The 26,799-nt window shown below is 39.9% G+C and overlaps 1 protein-coding gene across 1 annotated transcript; it reads right to left on the bottom strand.

Annotated features, from left to right (window-relative positions):
- Positions 1-20,283: 20,283 nt before the first annotated feature.
- Positions 20,284-23,162, bottom strand: si:dkey-208k4.2 (P43 5S RNA-binding protein-like). The gene is made up of 9 exons (XM_044331339.1): positions 22,948-23,162; positions 22,746-22,846; positions 22,559-22,655; positions 22,330-22,418; positions 21,961-22,034; positions 21,644-21,724; positions 21,291-21,520; positions 21,138-21,191; positions 20,284-20,834 (listed from the first exon to the last, which is right to left on the bottom strand). The coding sequence occupies exons 1-9, from the start codon at positions 23,080-23,082 to the stop codon at positions 20,571-20,573; spliced, it is 1,125 nt and encodes a 374-aa protein (XP_044187274.1). The 5' UTR covers positions 23,083-23,162; the 3' UTR covers positions 20,284-20,570.
- Positions 23,163-26,799: the final 3,637 nt, after the last annotated feature.

Below are 26,799 nucleotides of genomic sequence, written 5' to 3'. Positions count from 1 at the left end.
CATTTCAATATATGTGAAAGCCTTTAGAGACTGTGACAAATAAGCTTTTCTTTGTGTAATAACAACAATAGCACTTCATTTTGTGTCATCTGAATAAGTTTCGTTGAGGTATCGCCTTCATACATGTGATTGCTGTCATATTTGAATATACTTTACCTGCAACTTCACTTCACTTCACCATGGAGATCTTCAGATGTTCCTTAAGTAAAACAAAACAAAAAAAAACTGAAAAAACTGAGAATTACAACAGCAGCATCAACAATACGTCAGAGCTGGGGAAAAAATGGTATCTGAGCAGAACTGGATTTATGATTTTACTAATGTAAACACTTTGTTATCTTGCATTACGCCTAGTTTTATGTCACATGTTCACACCTTTCAGATTTCAAAGTATGTTAAATTTTAAAAGTATGTGTTTGGATGTCCAAAGTCATTGGTTGGCCACATACCTCAATAAAAGATCTTTGCAAAACATTCTCTGCTATTCATGTATATCTAGCCTGTCACATCCTGTTATCCACACAGGCACATTGAAAATACTCTTAAAAGAATATAGTGCATGATTGCATGTGTGGATGCTGCTCACGTACATCTATATAACAGGAGGCATGTAGCTTTTGGTTTATTCTGTCTATCTGTAATCATATTCTCGCAGCCTATTTAGCCCAAACATGGCAGGGAGCTCCTAAATAAACCGCTTTAATGGCCAGTTTCAGTGGCCTCCATGCATAATGCACCATCCGTCCACAAACACACTGCTGTGCACAGAGGAATGCCAAAATGATGCTCAAAACACAGTATCAGTATAAATAGCACGTAATACGCTGCTGGAGGGAGAGTTATTCAGACTTTTTTGTTTAATCACACACAGATACATAAACCAGAGACAAGGTAGTGACAACAAACAAAGAAAACAAATCCAGAAAACCAAGAGTGATTTGGTTTTATTTTTTTGGTTTTGATTTACACCAAAAATGAAAATGTCCATTCAGTCAATAGCAAAAATTGTTTGTCATTAGCACAGCAAGTTAGCTGAGTGTTAGCTGAACAGATGAGACTTCTCTCAATAGCCAAAAAAGTGCAGAAATGTAATATTTCCCACTTTTATACGTCATGTAGCATAAGTCAAGAATTCTAAAGCTAAACATTTGTGTTTTCAGTAGCACTAATCCATATTTTCTTATTAACAATGGGTCAAATGATGTGCAAGGTGTTGCATATAAACCCATGCTACCTACATTGCACCAAATAGATAAAGTTAGCAACTAGCTGGTGAATGTAGTGGAGCATTTAGCAATTTAACAGTGCTGAATGCTAAGAGCTAAAGCAAAAGTGATTGCAAATGTTGTGAATGTAAATAGGCAACGGTTTGCTAACACGTTCACCTGAGGTGATATGTTGTATTTACGGGTTGAGCTGCAGCCCGCAAGAGGAGTTCAAGAAAATCAACTAATTCTTCTTTTAGAAATGTATATTTATGTCTGACTTTTCCACAAGCTGTTTGTGAAAGCATAATTGAACTCTGTCTTTGTTCTCTGTTGACAGAAATTACAACTCAACCCCATTTTCACGTTAAGGCTTCAGTGAAGTCATCACACAAACTGACACTGACTTAAAACAAGCTCAAACTTAAAATGTTTAGTCTCTTTTTAAAAAATCTACATGTACTCACTCCTCTCCCTATCAATGACAGTTTCAGAATAGTTTCTTGACAGGTGGTGCTCTTCCTTGTGTTTTTACTAGACTGCATTATTTCTACTTTTTGACAATTTAATGCTTTTTAGCAGCTACTATTGCACGATGCAGTAAAAAAAAACGACAGCAAACTTGGCTTCGAAATACTTTGATTATGCTGTTGGCTGATGTTGTTTCCAGTTATTGTTTTTGGACCTTTCGGAGCGCTGAACAGCTGTTTCACATTCTGACATGGAGCTGTACTTGCTAACTCGCTGGTGTTCTGACATTACAGTAGACAAACAATTGCAACACTTAGATTTTTGGCTGAAATGTTCACTTTCTTTGCTGGTCACTGTGTTCAACGGCTGATTTTTGGATCAAAGCTGACACCAGCTAACAAAACCATAGTCGTGTCCTGACAGAGGGGATCTTGAGTCGGTCGATGTTTTAAGTTTCACTATCAAAAGTGGCTGCTACATACCTCTATTATCACTTGACAGTGCTGTCCATCTGCTGTGACTCAGAGCACGTCAAGTCCTCTCGAGCTGATGAAACTTTGCCAGTGTGGGAGAGCGTTATTGAACAGTCACATCTTTCGCTCCTTCCTCTAATCCTCTCATTTCATTTTTCTGGCTTGATCTGCCTCTCTCGATCACTCCCTGCCTTTCTCCTTACTGTCACTTCACAGACGTCGACGCAGACCCTAACACTCTCCCCTGTCTTTCACTGTCTCTCTTAATCTTCTGGCTCAGGCTCTCTCTCTGTCTGTCCTTCTCGCCCCTATCACTTTCTGTGAATGCCTCCCCTGCTGATCGCTCTCTCTCACTTGCATCAGTCTGGCTCTGAGTTACGCCAGAGAGAAGCAAACAACGGAATGACTGTCTGTTTCCTTTCCTCTTCTTCCAGCTCCTGTTTTGACATTACTTATGATTAAAGTTATTGTAAGGAGGCTACACTGGTCTCACCTAATTGGGTTACGGAGAAAAATCTAAGGAGGTGGGGAAGCTGTTGAAAGTGAAATTGCCTATTAATAATGCCTCATTTTTGCTGGCTGTGCCGGCTTGGCCTTAACGTTGAGTTTCTGAGGTAGTAAAGCGGCAGGAGGGTGACAATTAAGGCCTGGTGTAAATGTGTTTATTTCTGAAATCTGGCACAGCGTCATATCCAGCCGACCCTGCAAAGACCCTGCAGGGGTTTGCTTGTGCTCCTGTATAATAAATGTCCACTATCATTATTCAGAATGTCCCCCGCTGTTATTATTACGTCTCATGACCTTTCATGGTGCCTCCAAGCAAGTGTCAGGACTAACAGCCTCTGCGCCTTCTGTCCCGGTCCAGGTGAACAGACAGAGAATGACAAAAGGAGAGAGAGAGAGAGAGAGAGAAAAGAGAAAGAGATAGAAAGAGCAACAGCTGCTGCACAGTGCATTGTGTTCCTTGTCTTTTATCTCTCAGCCATGTGGCTCTTTGTAGACAACATGAACATCAAACTGTTTGTTTTTTTTTTGTTTTTTTTACAGATTCATTACCATTGTTGAACTGACGTGACTGAGCTGTTTGTTCTGTAGGGTCCAGTGTGGTTTGGGTGTGGACTAGGAAACACAATATAAGAAGCAAGAACAAACTAGATGTAGTTTTGCTTGACAGCTGTGAGCCAATATCTCACTATACAGCTGAACATCATCACGCTGCGAGCAGCTCAACAGTTCAAATTGATTTTCGGTGGCAATCTAATTGTTTCAGTGTGTCAGTTGCATTAGATATAACGTGTCTTAAGCAGGTGGCAAAAAACTTGTAGCATTAATTGAGAGTAAATAGAAAAGAAACTTACTTCAGAGCTATTGACCGTCAAGGTGAAACAGCCAATCTCAAACCATCATTTTTTGACAAGTCTTTTCCTCAAAGACGTAGAACTGGATGAATGGTTGTAATCTTGTTTTCCCCATATTTCACAGGTTTCATTACATGAGGCTACAGACAGGACAGAAGTATCGCACTGACCCTGACGGATTCAGCCTTTTCTCGGTCCACAGCAGCTGAGATTCTCTGGCTTCAAAGGGACTCATTCATCATTCTGTTCACCTTCTGAGTACCTGATTACTTCTAACATATATTTCACAGTTCCAGCTATGAAATATATGTTAACGCATATGACATGATATGACATAATCTGGCAGAAGTGGTCCTTTTTGCAAACTTCAGCAGTCTAGCAGTTTGATATCTCTCTTATGGTTGAGTATCCAGTTCTTAACTGAATTGGAATTGGAGATTTGTTAAAGGATAAGTTGATAGGATGAATAGAAATACTCAGCCTCTCTGCTGCCATTTGTTCAGTAGTTGATTTAAATGCGCGTGTCATGGATACACAGAATTAACTTTGACTGGAGGCAGGAAAGCAACAAGGCGGGGGTCAAAACTGTCCCTTTCAGACTGTTTAAACATTCATGACACAATCAGCCGGAGTAAAAGCTAAGTGAGGTGAGGCGTGATAGCTTGAGCACACTTGAATGCTTTAAAGGTTTTTCAAGTCTGTCCTAAAACCACAGTCAGGAGCCCAAAGGAACATTGAAGCATGTTTTTCTTGCTGTAATCATTCCTCCTGTCCATACTGACCATTAGAAATCATAGACTTCATATAGCGTTTTCCATGTAAGTGATGGGAGACCAAATCCACAGCCCTCCTTCTGTGCAAAAATTGATTGAAAAGCTTATTTTAAGCTAATATGATATTTCAGTCATCCAAATTAGTCAAATAAAGTCTATATCTTTCAAAGTTACTGTCTTTTTAGTGCCAAATTCCCTCTTTTTGTTATAATCCTTCCACTGCAGATGAACAGGAAAACACTGTCTGTCGAGACACAAAGAGGAAATTTTATACTACAAAGACTGTAACTGTGGAAGATATCCAGTATATTTGACTAACTCAGAACAAACATTTAAAAGTGTGGCTAAGCTACGACAGTGAAATGTGATCACTGCACAAAAATAACTTAATGGATTACAGCTTTACTACATATAAGATAAACCTTCTCATCTGTGACCAATGGTGATGTTTATGGTGGTCTAAAGCTGCTGAAAATAAAATGGTTTTCTTTCTTGAAAAATTATGGAAAGAATCAGAACCGACATTTGGTAAAAGCTGGAACTAATAAGCATTAAGCCGCTGCTTTCTACAGAATATGTATCATAAACAGAAGGTTTTAAATGATTCCTTAATCTAATCCCTCATTTGCACTAATAACAGTCATTTAAACTACAACAATATAAATTACAGTTATAAAAGAGAGCTGTACACGGGTGGAATAGCCACATATACATTCACCATCTCCTTCCCTGAATCCTGAGCAGCCTCGCTCAGCCCCCACCCATACATACATACCCACAACACACACACACACACACACACACATAGAGGCTCTCTTCCTCTGTGTTTCTTTTTATAAGTATGCAATTTTCACATTTTCTGTTTCTGGTGGGAGGAAGCGAGCGATTATCGAAGCAAAGCAAATAATGACAAAAGCACCTGTCAAGGGAATCCAATTGCAAAAAATAGAGCTGATTAAATAATTAGCTGTTCTAAGAATAGCAGGTAATCACAGGTTGCTAAAACACACGTACGCTCACATACACGGATCTGTCACTGATACTGGCTGACAGAAGCATAAAGAATTATTTCTTCAGCTGTGAGTACAACATACCATTACCCTTTCTACTTCACCCACACATGAACAAATACAGTGCGAGAATCTGTCTTCCACGTCACGCTGCCACATACGCACAAATAAATATACAGTTTAAGCAGACAGAGAGAGAGAAATAGAGACAAAAAGCTATTTATAATGCTGTCACATGTTGTTTACAGATGGCACAGGGGTGGGGTTGAAGTTTATCATCTCTTTCCTGTTTTACATCCCCCCACTATTCCAGTTCATAAAGGAGAGACAAATGCAAGACAGTTTTCTTCTCAGAGACACACAAAGCTCGAGGCTGCGGCGCATCAATGTGCACACAGTCCAATAAGAAGCGAAATAGACAACCTTAACCGGGGAAGCGCCGACTGTCTTTTCATCTCACTCTTCACTTCAAAACAAAGCATGCAGAAGACATGATACCTCTTTCCTTCCAGCTATGCGAGCGCGTTAATCAGGGATTAAGGAGTGACGAAGCAACAGAGAGCCGTCGGAAGGATAAACCAAGTTTTTGGGTGAGATTGGAACCACTTGTCAACTTTGCTTTTAAGAGGGAAAGAGAACATAAACACCATCACTCATGTGTCCAGTGGATTGTCTGTTCTGCTGCATAAACACTTCAAGCAGCAAGATGCTTGCACACTGAACTGGAGGGTTGTCTTGGATCCATCCAGTTTGATTGAAGATCTTGTAGAATAATAGAAGTCTAAAATGCAAACAAGTTGACACGTTTTCTAAGACTAATGATAAAATTTGGAGAATATAACAATAACCAACTGCCTAGAAGCTGAGAGATTACATGGATATAAATGACTACATGGTTGTTTCCCTAATATTGATCAAAATAGCATATTTCAAAGAATTTATAAACACAAGCATTATTCTAATAAAAAACACTGCGAAACGCAAGCCGCGTTCATGTCATGTCCTGTCTTGTCATTCATACATTCACAAATTCAAGTTCTCTTAAGAATGTGCATGCAAATGTTAGCATGTAGCACTGATATGCTAGATTTTGGTGTCTTTATCACTTTATCACATCTGCTTTTCTACAGGCTTGATTTATTCTTGTGTAACTGTTGGTCAGTAGCAGCGTGAAGGCTCAACAGTAAGTTCTGCAGACAGAGAGACAGTAATGACAGGTGGGATATAATACCAGGAGACGTAGGTCTGACTGTGATTCAGCGCTCGGTCCGTAACGATGACTGATGCTTCAAACAGGCTACTGACTCATCAGTCTTCTTCAGTGTCTCATACCATTAGCGGAGATCAGCTCGCCCAGTGTGCTCTGCCCCTGATCAGCGCTGATTAAAGGTAGACTAATATGGACGCTATGCTGCTCCTGTGAATCAGTGATTGTCCTACATTTGTTTAACACATTCTCCCTCTAATTAAAGTCAACTGTGACCCTGCATACCCCCCATGCACGCACACACACACACACACACACACACACACAGAGCATGATATGCCCTATTAATGAAACATGAGCTTCAGCCACTCCGCTGAACCCTCTCCCTCCCTCTCTTTCTCATTGCTCTCCTCTCTCTCTCTCCAAGAGTGTGCAGCCAGAGGCATCGCTGGTGGGGAGGTACTGGTCTATGAGCAAGAGCTGCTGCAGCACACACATACACAGACACACACACACGCACACACACATATACACTGACAAGCTGTTATAGTGAACAACTCACGTCATCGTTCTCTCCACACAGCTGACCTTTACTTTAGTCAACAAATAGATGAAATGAAACTGTGAGCGCCTGGTGGTGAAGAAGAAGAAGAAAAAGAAGCACCTCTCTGTTTTTCAGAGGCTGGGTCTCAGTCTTAAAAACTGATTTCCTTTCTCACATATACACATATATAAAATACTATTTTATATATTGTATTTACATCAAATGCTTCTCATTTACAGTGCAAGTCCGTCTTTAGGTAAAAGTGTTAGTGGGCCATTTGACCTTCAAATTTCTCTCTCAAAGTTGTTCAACTTAAGGGTCTATGCAAGATGCTGGAACTACATCAATATTTTAAAAAATAGTTGAACATTTTGGAAATACACATTCACTTTCTTGTGAGGGTTAGATGAGAAAATCAATACCACTCTCACGCCTGACAGCGGCATCAATCTTCTCATTTAATTCTCGATAAGAAAGAAGTGTAACTCCCAATTTATCAAACCATTTCCTCCATTGCTTGTGCATATTTTTCTGCACAAATTGAAAAATACCTCTTGTGTCCCATCTTTACATCAGTTCTGTGGAGCAGATGACTATATAAAGAAATCCATCATGAGTCGATGTCGGTTCGGGCTGAAAGTAGTAAAAAACATTGGAAACGGAGCGTTCGGAGCAGTCTGAAGGCAGTGGTTTTTGCTCAAAGGGATTACTTCTACATATATTTACCTCATTATTTGACACTTTGGCCATGTTTAATATGAACATTGTAACATCATATATATATATATATGACTAAAAATAAGGAAAAGCATAACAGGTCCCCTTTAATTAAAAATCAATAACTCACTTGGTTAAACTGTCAGTTCAGCAACACCACAGTGATCCTACAGTGTCTGTTCTTCACAGTTTTTCCTGAATGCTTAAACACTATCAGTGATTCTTGAAGCACTATCTCTGAAACCATTAACACTTGTAGCCAGTGCATTTACCAAGTGTGCCAAACTGATTGCATGTTCTCTGCTTCACACTCGGTCTGTAATTTTATAACACACTATTTGCAAAACTGTAAACACAACTCACTGCTTTACACTCAGTTTGCAATTTATTAACACGTCTGGCAAAACTGTAAACATTGGTCTCTACGTTGCTACACTATTTTACCAATTGCCTCTCTACATTGAAACGTGAAAACACTCTTAGATAATGAGTTCACTTACAAATCAGAGCTTGAGCGCTATAAATAGGCCAGAGGTAAACATTTGTAAAACTAGAGGAGGACGACAAGGACGAGGACAAGGAGGTGAAGAAGTAAGATGAAGAGGAGGAGGAGGAGGAGGACGGAAGAGGTGAAGTGGGACGGGGGAGAAGGAGAGGAAGGGGAGTCAGGAATACAATAACTGATGAAATCAGAGTGACTGTGGTGGACCATGTTGTCAACCATGGGATGACCATGAGGGAGGCTGGAGAACGGGTTCAACCAAATCTGAGCGGCTACACTGTTGCAGGTATCATCCGGATATTTAGAAAATGAGAACTGGTAAGTGACTGTAGGTGCTGTACTTTTACTGGTACAGTAATATGCACTGTACTTTCATAATGAGAAGTATCTATCTATCATTAAAACCATTCAAATGTTTTTTACAGAACTGCAAGAAAACCAGTATCTGGTGTAAGAGGTCCACTGCTCACCGCAGAGCAGGAGACCCACATTGTAAATAAGGTCATTGCAAATAACTGCATCAGACTTAGAGAACTGCAGGAGCACATAACAGCAGATAAAACCATATTCCAAAAGGTCAACAGAGTGAGTCTTTCTGCACCGTCTCGTCTACTGGAACACAATACAGTTAAGATGAAGCATCTGTATAGAGTCCCTTTTGAAAAAAACTCAGACCATGCAAAACAACTGAGATATGAATATGTACAGGTAAGCTATACTATCCTATCATTGGTACTGGATCTGGAGGTGTGTGGAGCTACATCATATTGACTTGACCTTTCTTTCATACTGTGCTACGTTGTTTTGTCTTGTATCTGTCAGAGAGTCATGGAGCTAGAAGCAGATGCAATACATCATGAGCTAATATATGTGAACGAGGTAGGTTTCAACCTTGCAAAAACAAGGGGCCGTGGCAGAAATATCATCACTGTGCCATCGTCAACATCCCGGGACAATGTGGTGACAACATAACAATATGTGCGGCTATTAGTCAAAACGATGTCCTTCACCATCATGCAATCCTTGGCCCATACAACACTGCACACATTATCACATTTCTGGATACCCTTCACAGTAAACTAATTCCTAATGACCAGGAACCAGAGCAGCCCAGGTACGTTATCATCTGGGACAATGTTAGTTTCCACCGGACTGCTTTGGTCCGCAATTGGTTCACAAGTCATCCACTTTTCATTGCACTCAGTCTCCCCCCATTCTTGGAAGGTGTATGATCGCCAGCCCCACTGACTCATACCCCTTCTACAAGCAATCATGGAGGTTTGTGGGGGCATCGATCAGGGGTCATGCAAGGCCAGGAGGTGATACTCTCCATGCTGTCTAGCTCAAGACAGCATCACATGTAATGTGGATGAACTTTTTCCCTTTATTTTTTATTGATTGTGTGAGTACACATCCATACTTTACACATTTGGATACCTGTGTGTATGTGTGTTTACTACATGTATGATAAAACTTTATTGCAAACTGCGATGCCCTGCACACACAGAAAAGCAAAAGCCACGAGTGTTTTTTATTTGTACTATCAGTACGTAGTCGGTGCTTCATGTGCTTATCCAAACAATGGTTTGTATGTACTGTATTGATGCAAAAACACATATATTAAAAAGACTTTGAAGAGTTTTGCAAGAATTGTTTGCTTTTGTGAGAGATGTATAATGTTATGCTAGTTTGGTGAAAGGTTTTGTGGTTAATGTGTAGAGTTTTGCAAAAAAAAAAGCTGTAAATTGAATGCTGCAGTGGACTACACCTGTGTTTTACAGCATGTCTAATGTTGCTTTCTGTTTGTAAAGTGACATATAAGATCCACACAAGTCAAAACCATCAACACCAACAGCTACATTTATGATTCTGACGTTGACGTTAGTGCAAGCATGCCTTTACAGAACTCCTCCGCATCCAGCCACTGCCATTCCTAGACTGCACCGACTGAGCTGAAGATGAACTCACTTTGTTCTCTGGCTGCCTGACAATTGCTGAATTGCTGCAACAGTATCTCTCTGCTGGATTTACTGTAACTTCTCCATCTGATAACAAGCAATGGAGGACAAGAGTGACAATGCCATTTATCATCTGCATTACCGACCTAATGACTGTCTCGGTAGAGGAGTGTTATATTCTCATTACTAGAAACAAACACATAGGCTGCAGGTAAACTGTTAATTGTTGAGAGTGACAGTTTATTCTTGTCATGTCATACAACAATTTCTGACTAACATTCTCATCTGTATTTCTCAAAAGAACAGAAATGATAACATGCTCAGATTCACACAACAATTTAGAAACTTCAATTTGATGCATGACTAATTTGAGAACCAAAAATGAACTCATCATGCCCCAAAAGGCTGAGAAAACCTGACATAAGGTCTTTGTATTCTGCTACTTTATTATATTTTTCTCTTCTATTCTGTGTTTCTGTATTCATGCTCTGTGCTTAACTTCCACTTTGTTTGATCCCTGCTGAATTACTTTTGCTCCTTTAAAAAAAACTCAATTTCCCCACAGGGATCAATAAAGTTTCTTTCATGCAAAAATGCATATCAAACCAGGCGACTCTCAGACTGCTGCTTCATGTCACTGTAACCTTTTCTTCCTCTTGTGCTGTTGAGCTCATGTAAACTAATCATTCAGGATTACATGGCTCTTAATTGAATGCTGGCTCACCCGCTGTTCGTGTGTATTTTGCTTTATGACGATTAAACAGCAGACTAAAATCAATCTGTTTCGGCGTACTCTCACACATAGATGCAAGACAGGGGTAAACACACAGTAACACAAATGTCTGATTGAAAAATGAATGAAACCAGGAAAGAGATATGGAGTGTAGCAAGGTCGTTTTAATCAAGTTCTCACTATTTGTCAGCCTTGATGAATTATTAAAATGACCAGAATTTTCAGGAGATAAGTCGAAGATGTTGTAAAACAAGGTACCTGTCATTTCCTGATTGCTCTCTTGCAGCACTTTTAATTACTAGTGGAGCTTGACTGAAGCACAGAACACTTATTGGAAGTCAAGTTTTGATAGATGGAGCAGCAAACACGATGAATACGGGGAAATAAGGACAGCGTCGGATATTGTGATGTGGATGTCAACAAAAGGAGGTGTAATCAACCCTAAATTGTCATCTCTGGTAATCAGGTCCCATCTCAGTCAACACAGATCAGCGGATAAGAAAATCTCATCTGATCCGATCGAAATAACTCTGATAGTCTGTCAAGATAAATCATGTCAGTGTTTCATTTTGAGAGTTTCTTTTTCACATTCATGACTGTATTATGCAAATCTGGTTGTCACATTGAAGGAACAATATGGGTTTTCTAACCTGCACCATCAATCCGTTGTCAGCCTGTGGACATGTGACTCATTGCAATTCAGTCTCGCATTAATCTGGTGCTGCAGAGCTACCTGCAGCACACTATATAATCTGTACCATACCAAGACACAAAGCGATTTGTTATGCAGAAAGATAAATAACCGTTCACATTGTCTCTTCCTGAGACAAAGAAATACACTCACCTTATTATACACCTCTTCATGGATTCATGTTTGCACCATTTTTCATGAAAGGACACTGCAAGGATCACAAATTGCAGACACAAAGACAAAGGAAGCACTGGAAAATTTGCAAATGAATATTACGCCAAACGAAATGATCCCAAGCAGAAGACAAAGAACGACCATGAAGACAAACAGCAGAGAGGCAAAGGAGAGCTTTGATGTACAATGTGACATGATTTAATGATCAAGAAAAGATGATAAACAGCCTCCTGTTGATGGTAGGTCACCGAGGGACGTTTACAACTCGAGGATGAGTAAAAACAAGTGTACAAGAGCTCCTCTGTCATGCCAGTAGACTAAATGTGCTGACAGAAAAGCTTGCTCTCTGAATTCACAACTCCTTACACAATGTTGAAGGAGTCCTAAAACAAACACCATCAATCTACTCCTTTTTGGATGACTTTCAACGTCCTGGACACTGCTGCGCCTGCTCCAGTTTCCTAGGAACTGGGACCACCTGCCTCGATAGCCACTTTTGTGAACCAGACGGATTTATGTAAGCAAATTTTTTTCAGCATAAATAAAAATACACTGTGTCACTCTGAAGCCTCTCTGCTACCATTTGTTCAGTAGCTGATTTATATGTGTGTGTCAAGGTTACAAATAATTATTAACTTTTAGAGGCAGGGGGGAAAAAACTGTCCCTTTCAGACTGTTCAAACATTCATGAAGGAACATGAGGTGAGACATGATTGCTTGAGCACACTCAAATGCTTTAAAGCCACTGGAAACCACAAATCCACAACAGCCTTCTAACTATGTAATTTAGGATTCTTATGAAGCATCTAAAAAGTATTAATAATTAGTTTCAATCCAAATTCGAAATATTGTCATTTAAGTTTTTATAAACTTTCCTGACATTGGGTTTGAATTGGGCGTGCTTATGCTTTGACATTTATAATGAAAATTACGCAATAAATTCCACGAACCAATCATAAACGACGTGATGTGCTGCGCTAAGCTTATTGTCTCATATGTTATCGAAGTTTCTGTGTCACTGGTAGCATTTCTGCATTTCAACTCACTTAATTTTGCCATATTCTTCATTACTGCAGCTAATTACCTGCTGTACATTTAAATATACACTAGTTCTGCTCAAGCACTCTTAGCTCTCTCCTTCTTTTAGCGACTTTCTCGCTAATCACACAGTTGTTTACACGCTTTTCAGATCTGCTAGTTACTTTAGCTTAGCAGTTAGCAATAGCTTCCCTCTCTCCCTCTCACTGTCATGCTCTCTCTTGCTCGGTGTGTCTTATGTTTAGCTATTCTTAGGCTTTTCGAGGTTCAGTGAGTTAGAAGTGCGGCTCTGCACCATGGAAACCACAGTCCTCATTCTGTGCAAAAATTGATTGAAAAGCTTATTTGAAGCTAATATGATGTTTCAGTCATCCAAATTAGTCAAATGAAGTCAATATCTTTCAAAGTTACCGTCTTTTTAGTGCCAAAGTCCCTCTTTTTGTTATTATCCTTCCACTGCAGATGAACTGGAAAACACTGTAGGGACACAAAGAGGATTTTTTTACAGCAAAGACTGTAACTGTGGTAGATATCCACTTTGACTAACTCAGAACAAACACTTAAAAGTGTGGCTAAGCTAAGACAGTGAAACAGCTTTACTACATATAAGATATACCTTCTCATCAGTGACCAATGGTGATGTTAGTCAATTAGTCAATTCAAGTAGATATCTTTCACCTTTACAGTCTTTTTAGTGCCAAAGTCTCTTTTTGTTACTATACTTCCACCGCAGCTCAACAGGGAAACACTGTCCGAGGAAACACAAAGAGGGAATTTGGTGTTAAAAAGACTGTAAATGTGGTAGATATCCACTTAATGTGACTAACTCAGACTGCTTAAGCCTCATTTAAGTTAAGTAAACTTGTATGAACAGGATGAATTATTACAGTAAGGAAAACCTCTTTCAGTGTTCATTTGAGCACCTGACTGTTCTTTTAAAGGACCAGTATGTAGGATGTAGTGGCATCTAGCAGTGAGGTTGCAGATTTCAACCAACCAAGCCCCCCGACCCCCTTCCAAGTGTGTAGGAAAACCTACGGTGGCCATGAAACTCACAAAAAATATGAGCCAGTGTTTTGTTTGTCTGTGCTGGGCTACCGTAGAAACATGGCAGCGTAAAATGGTGGGCTCCATGGAAGAAGACCCGCCCCCTATGTAGATATAAAGGGCTCATTCTAAGGTCACAAAAACACAATTCTCATTTTCAGGTACACTAATTAAAATACTTAGAAATATTATATTCCATTTCCAAGTCCATTTCACTAGATGTCACTAAATTCTACATACTGCACCTTTAAGACAGACCCGAAAAATGGTGAACCTATCCTTTAAGTTTGCCAAGAGGTCAGTGATGAGGAGTGTGGAGAATATAGGGCTAATTTAAAGGTCATGTTGGTCTCTCTGGTCGGCAGGGTGAAGTCCTTATAGAATAATGTAACAGGATGTGTAGTTGGTGTTGATATGCACTGGATCATGAGGAGAGCTTCTTGGTTGTATGGTGTATTTTGTATTTTATTGATAGAACAGTTTTCACGGTTTTGTATTTACGGTTGTGCAACATTTTCAATCCACCTGTACGAAAAATACACATAAACTCCTGTCAGATCATACAATTTTAAGTGTTACCTTGGAGCTATGCCTTCAAGAGCAACAGAAACCTAATTTCGAAACATAATTTACAATTGTTTTTTTCAGTAACATATTGTCTTGCCTAACCTTGTCACTGTAGAGAATTGTATGCCCACTAGCAAGCACTTTTAATTTATGCTTGGCCATTGTTGTTTAACCCTCCTTGCATCGTGTACAGCAGACAGAAGAGCAGACTATGTTTACACCTGCGCAGAAAGCTCTCTGTCTTATTGTTATTTTGTTAATCCTGTCAGTTTAGAAGGCGTGTAGTTGTGTTACAGCTGCAAAAAGCTCTCTTCGAACAGGGCCATGGGAAAAGGAGGAGAAGGGAGGGGAGAAGAGGTTTTGGGTCATCTATTCTGGAGGAAGCAGGCTAAATCAGGGCATGACGGCTGTATGGTTAACCTACTTCAGTTTATCTCCTTGTTTCTGGATTTTCTCAAGCAACGTCTTTCTCTTTCTGTGACTGCCTTCTTTTTTTTTTTTTTTTTTTTTTTTTTTTTTCTCCTGGATGTTCTATGAGTCAGACTGGGAAAGGAGGATGTGGGTTGTTACCCAAATTAAAAAAATATATCCTGTGTGGAACAAAAAATAAGGCTTTATTGATAAAGGGGTGAAAACAGGTATGCCAAAAACAAATTGGCTTCAGAAAAGTAGTATTTATTGTAGGTCTTCTATAAATCATGTTATTGCATCTACATGTACCCTGAACATGCTCTTAGTTGTTTGTTTAGGAGGGATGCACTTATAATTTCTGATGACATCTAGCTATTATTCTGGACAACAGCATCTACCAAATGACTGTAATGTAATAATGTTTGTACACACTTGGACAACACTACAAGGCACTAAACACCTACATATATGTAAGAGTATTTGCTGTGTTAGTGGTAAAATGCTATAAGTTGAGACATTACTTGAATCATTTTTGTGGCCTGTCAAACCACTCAGTGAGTACTTGTTCCCGTAGGTGGAGGCAATTTTATCCAGAAGCTGTCGTCACTGGGAGAAAATAATTCATGACGGTATCAAGGTGATTCAAATTTTTTATTAGTGCATTTTTGCCCTTGAGTGGGAAAAACAGCACCATAGAAACATACACTGCTTGCAAAACAAAACTGCAAAGCTAGAATTATGTAAATAGACTTTTTGTATGAGTCACAAACTGATTATGCATCAGGGAATAGGCCAGGCAAGGCAAGTTTATTTGTATAGCACATTTCATACATAACTGCAATTCAAGGTGCTTTACACAAGGCACAAGACATTTAAAGGCATAAAAATACAATAAAAGTAGTTAAGGTCGGAGCGTTTCTCATATTCTCAGGAAGTTTATTCCAACAATGAGCAGCTTAATAACTAAATGCTGCCTCACCATGATTTGTTTTGACACTGGGAATGGTTTGTAGACCAGTCCCTGAAGACCTGAGATTCCTCAAGGGTTGTAGTCTGTAGTGTGAAAGCAAGTCGGAGGTGTATTTGGGCCCCAAACCATTCAGTGATTTAAAAACTAGCAGTAATATTTTAAAATCAAGTCTGTGATTCACTTTTTTAGTTAGAAGTCTGCTGCTGCATTCTGAATGAGCTGAAGCTGTCTGATATCCTTTTTTGGGGAGACCTGTAAAAAGATTGTTACAGAAGTCTAATCTGCTGAATATAAAGGCATGGATGAGTTTTTCTAGGTCTTGTTTGAACATGAATCCTCTGATTCTGGTTTTTGAGATGGTAGAAGGCTGACTTGATGTGACTATTATAGTTAAGGTCTGAGTCCATAATAACACCACAAGGTTTCTGACTTGACTTTTTAGCCTTCAACGACAGCGAGTCGAGGTGAGCTCTAACTTGAGCCTTAACTCAGCCTTGAATTTTATCACTGAAAAAAGCAGCTAATTCGTTGCATTTATTGGAAGAGAGGAGTTCAGGGGGCTCTTTGTGCTGGGGGGTTTGTCAGCCTATCAACAGTAGCAAATAGGTTTTTATGGATGAAAAAAAAGGCTTGTCTAGAGTTTTTCAATTCTAAGTTGTTAATATGAAGTCTCTATTTAAAGATGTTGTAGTGAATCTGGATATTTGTTTTTTCAAATATTCTCTTCTCTTCTCTGGATTTTTACAGATGTAGCATTTCTCCATGATGCTTTCTGCTTACTGGAGATTGTTTTAATCCTTACAGGTGCAATGGCCTCCAGAATAGTGTCCCATTTCCACAGGTCCACCTTAAATATTGAAATGAAATCTCTTTTTTTTGTTTGTTTTTGGGGGGATTTCTTTTGGAGCTGTCAACAGGTTAAGACAAATTGTCACCCTTTATATAAAGTCTGTACACAATTCCCGTATAAATTACCAACATTAGCAGTCAAACCACATAAGTGTCGGTTTAGATTTGGATCGACAACCTTTCAGCCCTGTCAAAAACTCAGTCATTAGAACAGTCTGTGTGACACAGAAGCTAATTAGACCTCTTACATTTGATTAGAAACGTGAGGTTAGTGTAATTTATTCCACATATAGGACTGTTATATGATGGGATCACCAAGGTTTAGTCCAATGTGATTAAAATGTCTTCAGTGATTAAAAACATGTATAAAATAATGTGAATTGATTTTCTCTGAATAAAATTTACACCTATTAAATGTTTCTTGGAGCTAATCAAAAGATGAATGTGGCATTTTTGCAACCCAGTCTCTGTGATACTGGTTAGTTTTCTCTTCATGCTGCTCTGTGATGCACATATTGCAAAAATCAAGCTCAGCGTGTCACACCAAAGGTCATTCTCAGTATGTGGATAATTGCCATGGCCTTTCCAGAGAGTGAGAGCGTGATTGTGAGGGTGTGGTTAACCATGCGTTTGATAGTGTTGCTTGGCCCTTATGACACCAGGCAGCATCATCACTCTTGAAGGACTTTGTGGCACCAGTGGAAAACAATTATCAACTCTGCAGTCAACAAGGAACATCAAATCACTGGGGTACTTTCTACACCTGTTGAACGCCTGAAAAACAGACCCATTTGTTCTATAAACACCACTGACAAGACAAGGAACGTTACAAAGATTTAAGAAAACCTTGTTTACAGTTTTGCATCACCATAGAAACAGAGACCATCCTTTCAAATTCCTGCTCACTGGAGAACTGTTGACTCTGAAAGCAAGTCTAAGAGGCACTCAGTGTCTAATTGATGCTTTTATCTGCCCTTTGTAAATGTCATTTTACGAAGGAACAAGATACACAATAACCACAGAAAAGATAATTATGGATGTAACAGTGACAGCTGCTGTGGCATTCGTTTCTATCGTGTGAAGCCCCTGCAACTTGACAGAGCGTGCAGGTCAGCAGTTGTACGATATTTTAATGTATGGAACCTAAAGAAGAAGAGCAGCAGTTAGTGAAGGAAGGAAGGTAGCCTGAGTCTGTGAAGCCAAGAGAATGACCTTCAGCAGAGCAGTGAAGACACCATCTGAACTCGAACTGACAGGCTGGTACAGAGTTTAGCTGAAGCTTTGAAATGTAGTCCGCCTCGCTCCACTGGACCACCAAAAAGAGGGAATTGTTTAACACAAAAAATGACCTGTTTAACAGAGCTGAAAAAGAAACTTTGAATTCAGAACCTTTGATTTTTAAATATATATCTAGTTTTTCCCCCATCAGCTGCTTTTAAATGGCAGCAAAATGTTCCCGGCTGCAAATGTCTGACCTGCTGCAAACTTGAGCAGCAACAATTAGTAAGAAAACAGGCAAATATTTCAATGATTATTTAATCATCTAATTTTTTAAGCAAAAACTGATGATTTGTAGATTTTCTGTTTTAGATCATTGCGAAAAAGAATATTTTTGGGTTTTAGACTGTTGGTCTGTCAAAAACATGGCATTTGAAGAAGTCACCTTGGACTCTGGGAAACTGAACTTTTCACTATTTTTGGAATTGTATAGACTATTCATTTAGAAAACCAGAATAACCAACACTGAAAATTGTTAGTTCCAGTTCTACTGAAAACCTAGAGGAACTATGAGATTCAGTGATCTTTTTTTGAAAATTAACACATTGCCCATTGCTCTGACCCCTGTGGCCATGAAGGTTTTTGAAAGACTCATCTTTCCCCACCTTAAATCAATCACTGACCCCTGATGGATCCCATGCAGTTCGTATAGTGGACTAACAGGACTGTGGATGACACAGTCAACCTGGGCCTGCACTTCATCCTCCAGCATCTGGACAGCCGGTGATCCGACGCCAGGATCCTGTTTGTTGACTTCAGCTTGACATGTAACACTATTGTGCAAAGAGCTCCTCCACACCAAGCTTTCCCAGATGACTGTGCCTGAGCTTCTCTGTCTGTGAATCACTAACTTCCCGACAGACAGGAAGCAGCATGTGATGCTGGGAAAGCACACCTCCACCCCTTTGACCATCAGCACCAGAGCACCACAGGGCTGCGTCCTCTCCCCTCTCCTCTACTGTCTGTATACAAATGACTGCACCTCCATAAGCTACTCCTTAAGCTACTCAAGTTTGCAGATGACGCAATTATTATTGTTCTGATCCATGACAGGGACTAGTCTGCATATAGACAGGAAGTGGCGCAGCTAACATCCATAACAGCCTGCAGCTAAACACCCTCAAGACAGTAGAGTTGGCAATGGACTTCAGGAGAGCCCCCCAATCCCTCCCTCCCTCCACTCACCATCAACAGCACCACAGTTGCAGCTGTAGAGTCATTTAAGTTCCTCGGCACCACCATCTCCGAGGATCTTAAATGGGACATCAACATAAGCTGCATAATCACGAAGACCCAATAGACAACATTCTTCCTGAGGCATCTGAAGACCTGCCACGTGCAGTGCTGATCCATCACTGTTTGGTACAGAGCAGCAACCCAACAGGACATTCGCTTAGCTGAGAAGATCATTAGTGGCAAAATCGTGGCTCCTCCAGGGCCAAGCAGCGTGCAAGCAAGATCATCTTTGACCAATCCCACCCTGGACACAGAGTCTTTGAACTTCTTCCCTCAAGAAAAAGACCTCCACCAGCAGACACAGTAGCTGCTGCCCTACTAAACAGCTGAGCTGTACTGTTATCAAACAGGACTCTACATTTCACATCCCTGTTATGGTCACTTTCATATATTTCAGCAAACTAGTCTTAACATTGTACATTGAATCCATCTCCAATGTTAAATAAATTTACTGCACTTGTCACCTTCATATATTTCATACACTTCATGTCTTTGTATTTCCTTTGTAGTCAATATTTCAAGGTTTATCCCACTTCAAAACTATTCCATTCTGTAAATTGATTTTTAATTTTTCATTTTATTATTACCATTTATTTTATCATTACCTTACTTAGACTCCTGAAATTACACATGCTATATCCTTTATTGTAAATGTTCATGAGTCTGAATCTAAACTTCAGTATCTTAATCTCAGTTGAACTGATTAGACAGCTGAGACTCATTCACTTCGAGTTCAAAGTCAACTCCACCCCCAAAGTGACATTGCTTTCTGTGACTCAGCTCTCACTCATGTGCAGTCCTTTGTTCATATTTAATGAGCTCCAACATGTTCAGCAAATGTCAACCAATATGTGCAGCCAAAGCAAGCAAAGGAGATAGATGCTGGAGAGAACAGCTGTTTGATAGTTCCAACAATGAGAAGCCCTTTCTATTACAGTTAAATGAGACTGAACAAACAAATCAAGTCCAGATGATACCGCTCTCCAGCAGCTGCTACTGATGGGCAGACGTCCAGTGGTGTTTAAACACTCAAAATGGAAGGTTAAACAGCATTAACAGGAGGACTTTGAGCAAAATATAACTCATTTTATTGGGTCAACATGTGTTACAAAAAGCATATCAATTAAGATTTATATCTTCACCAAAAAGAAGAATCCAATCATTGATCCATGTCAAGTTACATTCAAATAACTTTTGAAATTAATATTTTAATGTATGTCAGCTACATTTAAAAAAAACTAACCAAAGAGACCCAATTTCTTGCAGAGAAAAAAAAAGTCCAATTTTAAATGCTGAAAAGATTTCAAAGAAGTTCAAACTTAAAGTCAAAATGCACATCAGTCTGGATGCATTTTCATTTAACATTTCAGTGGGGCAACCTCAGGTTTTTCCTCCAAAGCACGAGGCTGTTTGATACCGAACAGGTTGCGGAGGTTGACTTCTGGGTCAACATAATGAGGGATCTTGCGTTCGTTGAAGAGGCCTGAGAGGTTGGTTTCCACTTTGGTACGTCGGGAGACCCGCATGCGCAGGGCGAAGAGGTGACGCAGGTTTTCCTCCACAAGGGGAAGATGGTGTCCATCCAGGCGCTTCTGCCAGGATTTCTTGGGACGCTGACGTTTCTGTTGGGTTTTTTTTTAAAAAAGGCAGCTTAGAAGAGAAGTTTTAGGATAATATTAAAGTAGTTTGATGCCTCAATACTGACTATAGCCACCTAGCCTTTGAAAACACATAAACCCCAACTCCCTTAAGCTGACTGTTCCCTTCATTTGACCAGAAGCAAAGAGAAGTTGAATTACAACAGGTTGAAAGCTTTATTCAAGAGAAATCCAAAATCAATAACCCCATGGTCAGGTAGCTTTGACTCACTGCTGTGTGGTGGCCTTAGTTCTATATGCATGGTGGGATACTGACGTCATTCTCACCTTCAGAGTGCTGGTGCTCGGGTCATGGCGAAGCAGATGTCTGGTCACACTCTCCTGTGTAGCAGAACAAAGAATGTAATGCATGAGTCTCCTACAGTGAGGAAAATGCCCCCCCCCCAAACATGGACCAGTAACAGGAGACATGTGACTTACCCGCATAGCAAACATGCGTGGGCAGTCGGGGAAGGAGCATTTGTATTTGAGGAGCTTGAGGTGCACCTTGCGGATGTGGTGCTGCAGATTGAAGGTTGTAGAGAAGTAAGCCTGGCAGTCATCCCTGGGACAAACCAGCACAGGCTTATGGGAAGCATGAATTCGTTTGTGACGCCGCAGAGCATCCATTTTCTTAAACGCCTTCTTACACACTTGGCATGCAAATGTAGCTATAAGAAGAAAAAAGCAAAATGATTATCCAGCAGTTCTGTGCCACCATATATTGAATTTCTCCCTCTCCCTTAACACTTGTAATGGATTACAGATTTGTACTATAACCACAATATATTTACCTGAGTGTTTGGCCATGTGCTTCTGAAGTTTCCCCCAGGTGTGTTCAACTACCTGGCAGTTATCATGAGTGCAGCGGTAACCTGCAGGGATCAAACAATAAGGCCAGTGAGTACATCAATTAAAGCGTCACCACCAGTTGGCTCCCTCCTGGACCTCTTTGAGGAATCACGTACCATGCACGTCATTCGTCCTGAAAAAGATGTCTTACATGCAAGAAGAGGTTGCATGCAAATTCAGCCACAGACCATTTTTAAATGAAGGAATTTTGCAGGGATAGAAGATGAAAGGCCCCCTACTAAGATTGAAATAGACCAACCTGCGTGCTTGTTCTCATGGGCTTTGCGAGCAATATGGGAGTTGAACATGGCAGTGCATCCGTCCTTCGAACACCTAAGTACCCCACAGAGGACAGACAGATGTAAAAATAACTACCAGTCACTGGGGCCACCACACCCACTCAGCCTGTAACCACCAACTCATTCATCTCCTGATAGAGCCTGCACTCCAGGCATCAAAGATGTGATTAATTAAAACGGGGAGTGCATAATCTTTAACACGGTTAGACTAATCTGGATCAGATCTCAGGCATTTCATTACCTCACAGTCAGATTTCACACTGCAGCAAAAATCATCCATGCCATGTTTTATTTTTCTAAGACTAAACAATGTTGTACTAAAGACATACTTGAATTTAGCAGCCACTTGATGCTTCTGTAAGTGCAGCTTAAACATTCTGCGCTTTTTGAAGGTCAAGGGGCAGTTTGGCTGGTTACACTGTAGAGGAAAATATTCAAGAGGTTAAATGTCACAAAGGGCCAGAAAATTGGTCATCTGAGCAACAGATACTCGTGCTTAAAATGCGACGTTTTGGCGCTATCTAGTGGATGAATTAGATTTTTTCCATTTAGACAAACCTTAAAGTATTTATTTTTATCTCCGTGGGTGTAGCGCACATGTCTTTTCAGTTTGCCCGCGTTGAAGAAACTCTTTGTGCAGGTTGCAAATTTGCATCTGTGTTAAAAAAAAAAAAAAAAAAAAAAAAAGTTAAAATAAGATGGTGGCTGAGAGGTGCAAGTGTAAAATGTGGGACGTGTGACTTACTTGAATTGCTTCACTCCTCTGTGCTGAAGCATGTGGCGGCTCAGGTGGGATTTTCTTGAGAAACGACGACCACAGCCCGCAATTGTGCACAGACACGGACGCTGTGGACATTTTTTAATCCGTAAATTAAAACTTGTAAAAGTAATTCAGACATACTTTAAAATGCAGACTTATTATTTGCAAGCTTCAGTCTCCTCCATACCGCTCCGGTGTGCACCGTCTCGTGCTCCTTCAGCCTCCACTGCCTGGTGAAAGTCGCTCCACAGTCAGTGTGAGCGCAGTTGAACAGCTGCAGCGGGGGACCACCGGCAGGTTTCACACTTTGCACACCAAGCATCTTTCCTCCGGTATCTTAACTCTTCTCCAAATGAAATATGTAGATAATGGAAAGGCCGGCGCTTTTGTAAGCCTTTCTTATAGCCTCTTGAAAGCGCTTAATTGGTAATTGGCAGCGTCGGTTGACCAGGTGAGTCAGACAGTGTTCACTGACTCAACTCTGTGCAATCCTCAAGAGGTAAAGCTGAAACTAATTAGTCTAATTGATCTGCTAAGTTCAGCTATGTGCAAACAAACGTGAAACACGAGCAAGACAGCACATGTAGCAACTACTTAAAGCCAGACAGCTGTTGGCATCAGTGTTGAATGAGAGAAATGATACAGTGTAAGTAGCAGACTAGTTCACAGAAAGTAGAGCAAAACTGAAAAATAAACAGCATAAATCATTTCAATAAAAAGTAACAGATAGGATTGAAGCTACAACTTTAAGATTATCCACTGGACAGGCCTTTGTAACACATCACACAACCTTTTTTTAAACAACCACTTATGAAGATTTATCCTTTTTCTGTCTAACTTCATTAGGGCTGCAACTAATGATATTTTCTTGATTAATTGATTAGTTTTTTGGTTTATGAAATGTCTGAAAATTGTTGATCAATGTTTGTTTTGTCATGACCAACAGTTCACAACCCAAAGATATTCAGTTTACTGTCACAGAGGGCTTAAGAAACCAGAAAATATTCATATTTAACCCATTAATGTCCACAGTGGAATTTTATAATTTGCTTTACAGCACTTAAAGTACTAGCTGAGCTAAGCACAAATTCATTGAAATTTTTAAAATCGCTCAAAGTATGAGGCTACAGTGCAAGTTTTTCTTAACATCCTCTATTTAGTCATAAGGGTCGAACGTTTTTTGATTCATGAGAACACCTTTAAACAATAGGTTATGAATTTCAGATCTAGATAGATACACACATAGTCTGGACTCTTACAATATAGATTCAAAAAGAAAAATGATAATCTGTTACTTTGTTTGGTCCAATATTGTGCAGTTGTGACATTGATCAGACCTTAGAGACATTTTATATAGTATTCCTTTGGGATTTTCAATATGAATAAAATGTCTGTTTTAAATTTCAATTTCTCACCTCAACTCAATATCTCTTACACTTTGTCTCCCAATCCCACACACACACACACACACACACACACACACACACACACAAACACAAAGGGTAGCTTATATTCAACTGCATTTCAAAATATCTGACTTTAAGATTCAAAAGCAATGCATTTCAAATTTGATGCATAAAATATTTTCAGTCATTCACAAACAGCAACTCATACAAATTGTAATTATGAGGAACATTTAACTTCAAAACTTTAGATTATGCAATTGTATAGCAAGTTAATGTATCATCCATAACAGCGCTCAATGATTCTTTGCTTGGTGACAGCTCCTTATCTGGGGGTTGAGGCCTCTCTTGCCTTTGGTCATTGCCTTTTGGTCATGACATTTTTGTAGTGGATCACGTCTGCTACAACATCTAGCTGATGACCTGACAAGTTGTCAAGTCCCATCTCTTCATCTCCACTGTCACCACTCTCACAGTCTGGAGGCTCCATATAAATGTCTGCCCTCTCAGTGTCAACTGATGTTACCAATTCAATCACCTCCTGAACAGTCGATCTTTTGTGAGAATTAGCCGTTTCTCACTTACAGCACCTCTTCGACTGTGTCTGCCAGCAAGACCAACAGCGGCCAACAAACGAGATATGTGAATAAAAATGTACCTACACCTGCATTTCAAAGACCAAAGGTGTTTGTAAAAAAAAGGTGCCTGTGTGTGTGTGTGTGTGTTAGTGGTTGAGACACCTCAAAAAGAAACAGAGGTCATTAGTTAATCAGAATACAGCCATACCCGTAAACCCCATAGAAATGCATTGAAACTCATGGTCATGGAGTTACATTTCTCATCATTTCTCCCTAAAAGCACATTAGAAAATCTTTTTTTATAATTAATTCTTACTTGAGTCTATCTGGTCATTAAGTGCTTTTGAACACGTGATCATAGGAATCTATATTTCCACTAGTGTTTTTGTGAAAAATACTAAAATGAGTAACCTCATGTGACTAACGACTAAATATAGTATGATGCAGACATGGCTGTATCTCAAAAACTACAAGGAGTTATATGAAATGTTTGGTACCATTTGATTAAAAACAACTTCATTGATTCAGGGTAAATATGATCTTTAGCATGTCAAATGAATGTTATCATATTCGTGATTTTTTAATTTTTTTTTTTCTTTTTTAAAAGAAAATCAACTTTGTCTGCCAGTTAAGGCATGATAAACATGCGTAGCCACATCTTGACAGTTTCCACAGCAAATTTTGTGTCTCCACCTTTAACAGACAAAAATCTGCAGGGCTTTTCCTTAACATACAAGTCATTAATGGGTTAAGAGGCTGGAAACAGAGAATTTTCCATAAAAAATGACTCAAAACGATAAACTGATTATCAAAATAGTTCTGTCAACTGAGTATTTGATTAATCGACTGATCGTTGCTGCTCTAGACTTGATGCAGTTGCAAATAACTGCTGTAAGTGTGATACAGCTATTTGCACAGCAGAGGGTACTGTGTCTCTATCACACAAGAATGATGGCACTAAGGTTTACACACAGACTGTATATCTAGATATTCAGCTTTTCACACTTGTTTAATATAGGTTATTCCAAGGCTTAAGACCCATTGTGTATTTTGTCAATATGCAGCAATGTCACTTTTACATAGTGTCTCTGTTTAATAGGGAAATGGTTGAGACTTCCCTCATCAATTCCCAAACTTTGTCATGTGAAAGGCCTCCAGTCAAATATGGCAAAAAACTCTACAATTGAGGGTTTTGTCTCAGGAACAGCCAACGTAGAGGTCGATCCTTGCTGTAGGTGGACAATGTTAGTAGATCAAATTATACCAGGCCCTTAAGAAAATCTTCCAGATCCCCTGGACCATCGGGACCACAGATCCTAATAACTAAACATCAAAGTAATGTATAACCAGCGATCCTTTCCTCTCTGCAGCTCAGACCCCTCGCAGTTCTCACTGCAGAATTACTCAGCTGTACCCCTTCTGAATACTTAATTGACTGCATCTGAACTGTGTGATCAGATGTAACCACTTCTCAGATGAAAACAGTGATGTCCTGGCGAGGCCTGGTAGCCGAATGGTTACTGGGTACGCCACATAACCACAATGTTGTTTCCTTTCTGCCTCCTCACTGCTCACTAACAAGTAAAGGCAATGCCAAAAAAAAGCTTAAGTGAAAAAAAGAAAACAATAACGTCCAGCACTACAATCACACTACTTATCATACTCTTAGTGGCTGGACTGAAAGGGGAAGTGGATATGTTCAATCTGTACTCAGTTATTGGCTGGAAACGAAACGAAAGGATCCTCTGCGCTTATTTTTTAAGGAGGAGGGGCACTGTGAGTGCATATTTGGCCCTTGATGCTTCACTCACTCCTGCTGCTCTCCCCTCCGTCTTTTCCCCCCACCATAACTCGCTCCCTGTTAGTCTCAAAGGGGGGCAGATGAAATATTCAGAGAGGGCTGTCAGTGCACAATGTGCCTCCATTAGCAGGATGTGTTGCAGGATGGCTTGCTTGGAAGACTGCAACTGCATCAAGGAAGCCAATCCTGCAGGTCACAGGGTTTAGACAGCAGCACCCAGAGCACTGCTGCAGGTCTCCGGATTCACAGAACTCCAT

This window comes from Thunnus albacares, chromosome 17, assembly GCF_914725855.1.
Source record: "Thunnus albacares chromosome 17, fThuAlb1.1, whole genome shotgun sequence".
NCBI classification, from domain to species: Eukaryota; Metazoa; Chordata; class Actinopteri; order Scombriformes; family Scombridae; genus Thunnus; species Thunnus albacares.
Note: the sequence above shows the minus strand (reverse complement) of the source record. Positions and strands in the feature narration are given on the sequence as shown.

Bases quoted from the DNA above. Each gene is read 5' to 3' on its own strand.
- si:dkey-208k4.2 (XM_044331339.1), bottom strand. From the start codon at position 23,082: ATGCTTGGTGTGCAAAGTGTGAAACCTGCCGGTGGTCCCCCGCTGCAG. The intron at 22,419-22,558 runs GTTTGTCTAAAT...TTTCCTCTACAG, and splicing joins ATAAAAATAAATACTTTAAG to TGTAACCAGCCAAACTGCCC. The intron at 22,035-22,329 runs GTATGTCTTTAG...TGGGGTACTTAG, and splicing joins CAAGTGGCTGCTAAATTCAA to GTGTTCGAAGGACGGATGCA.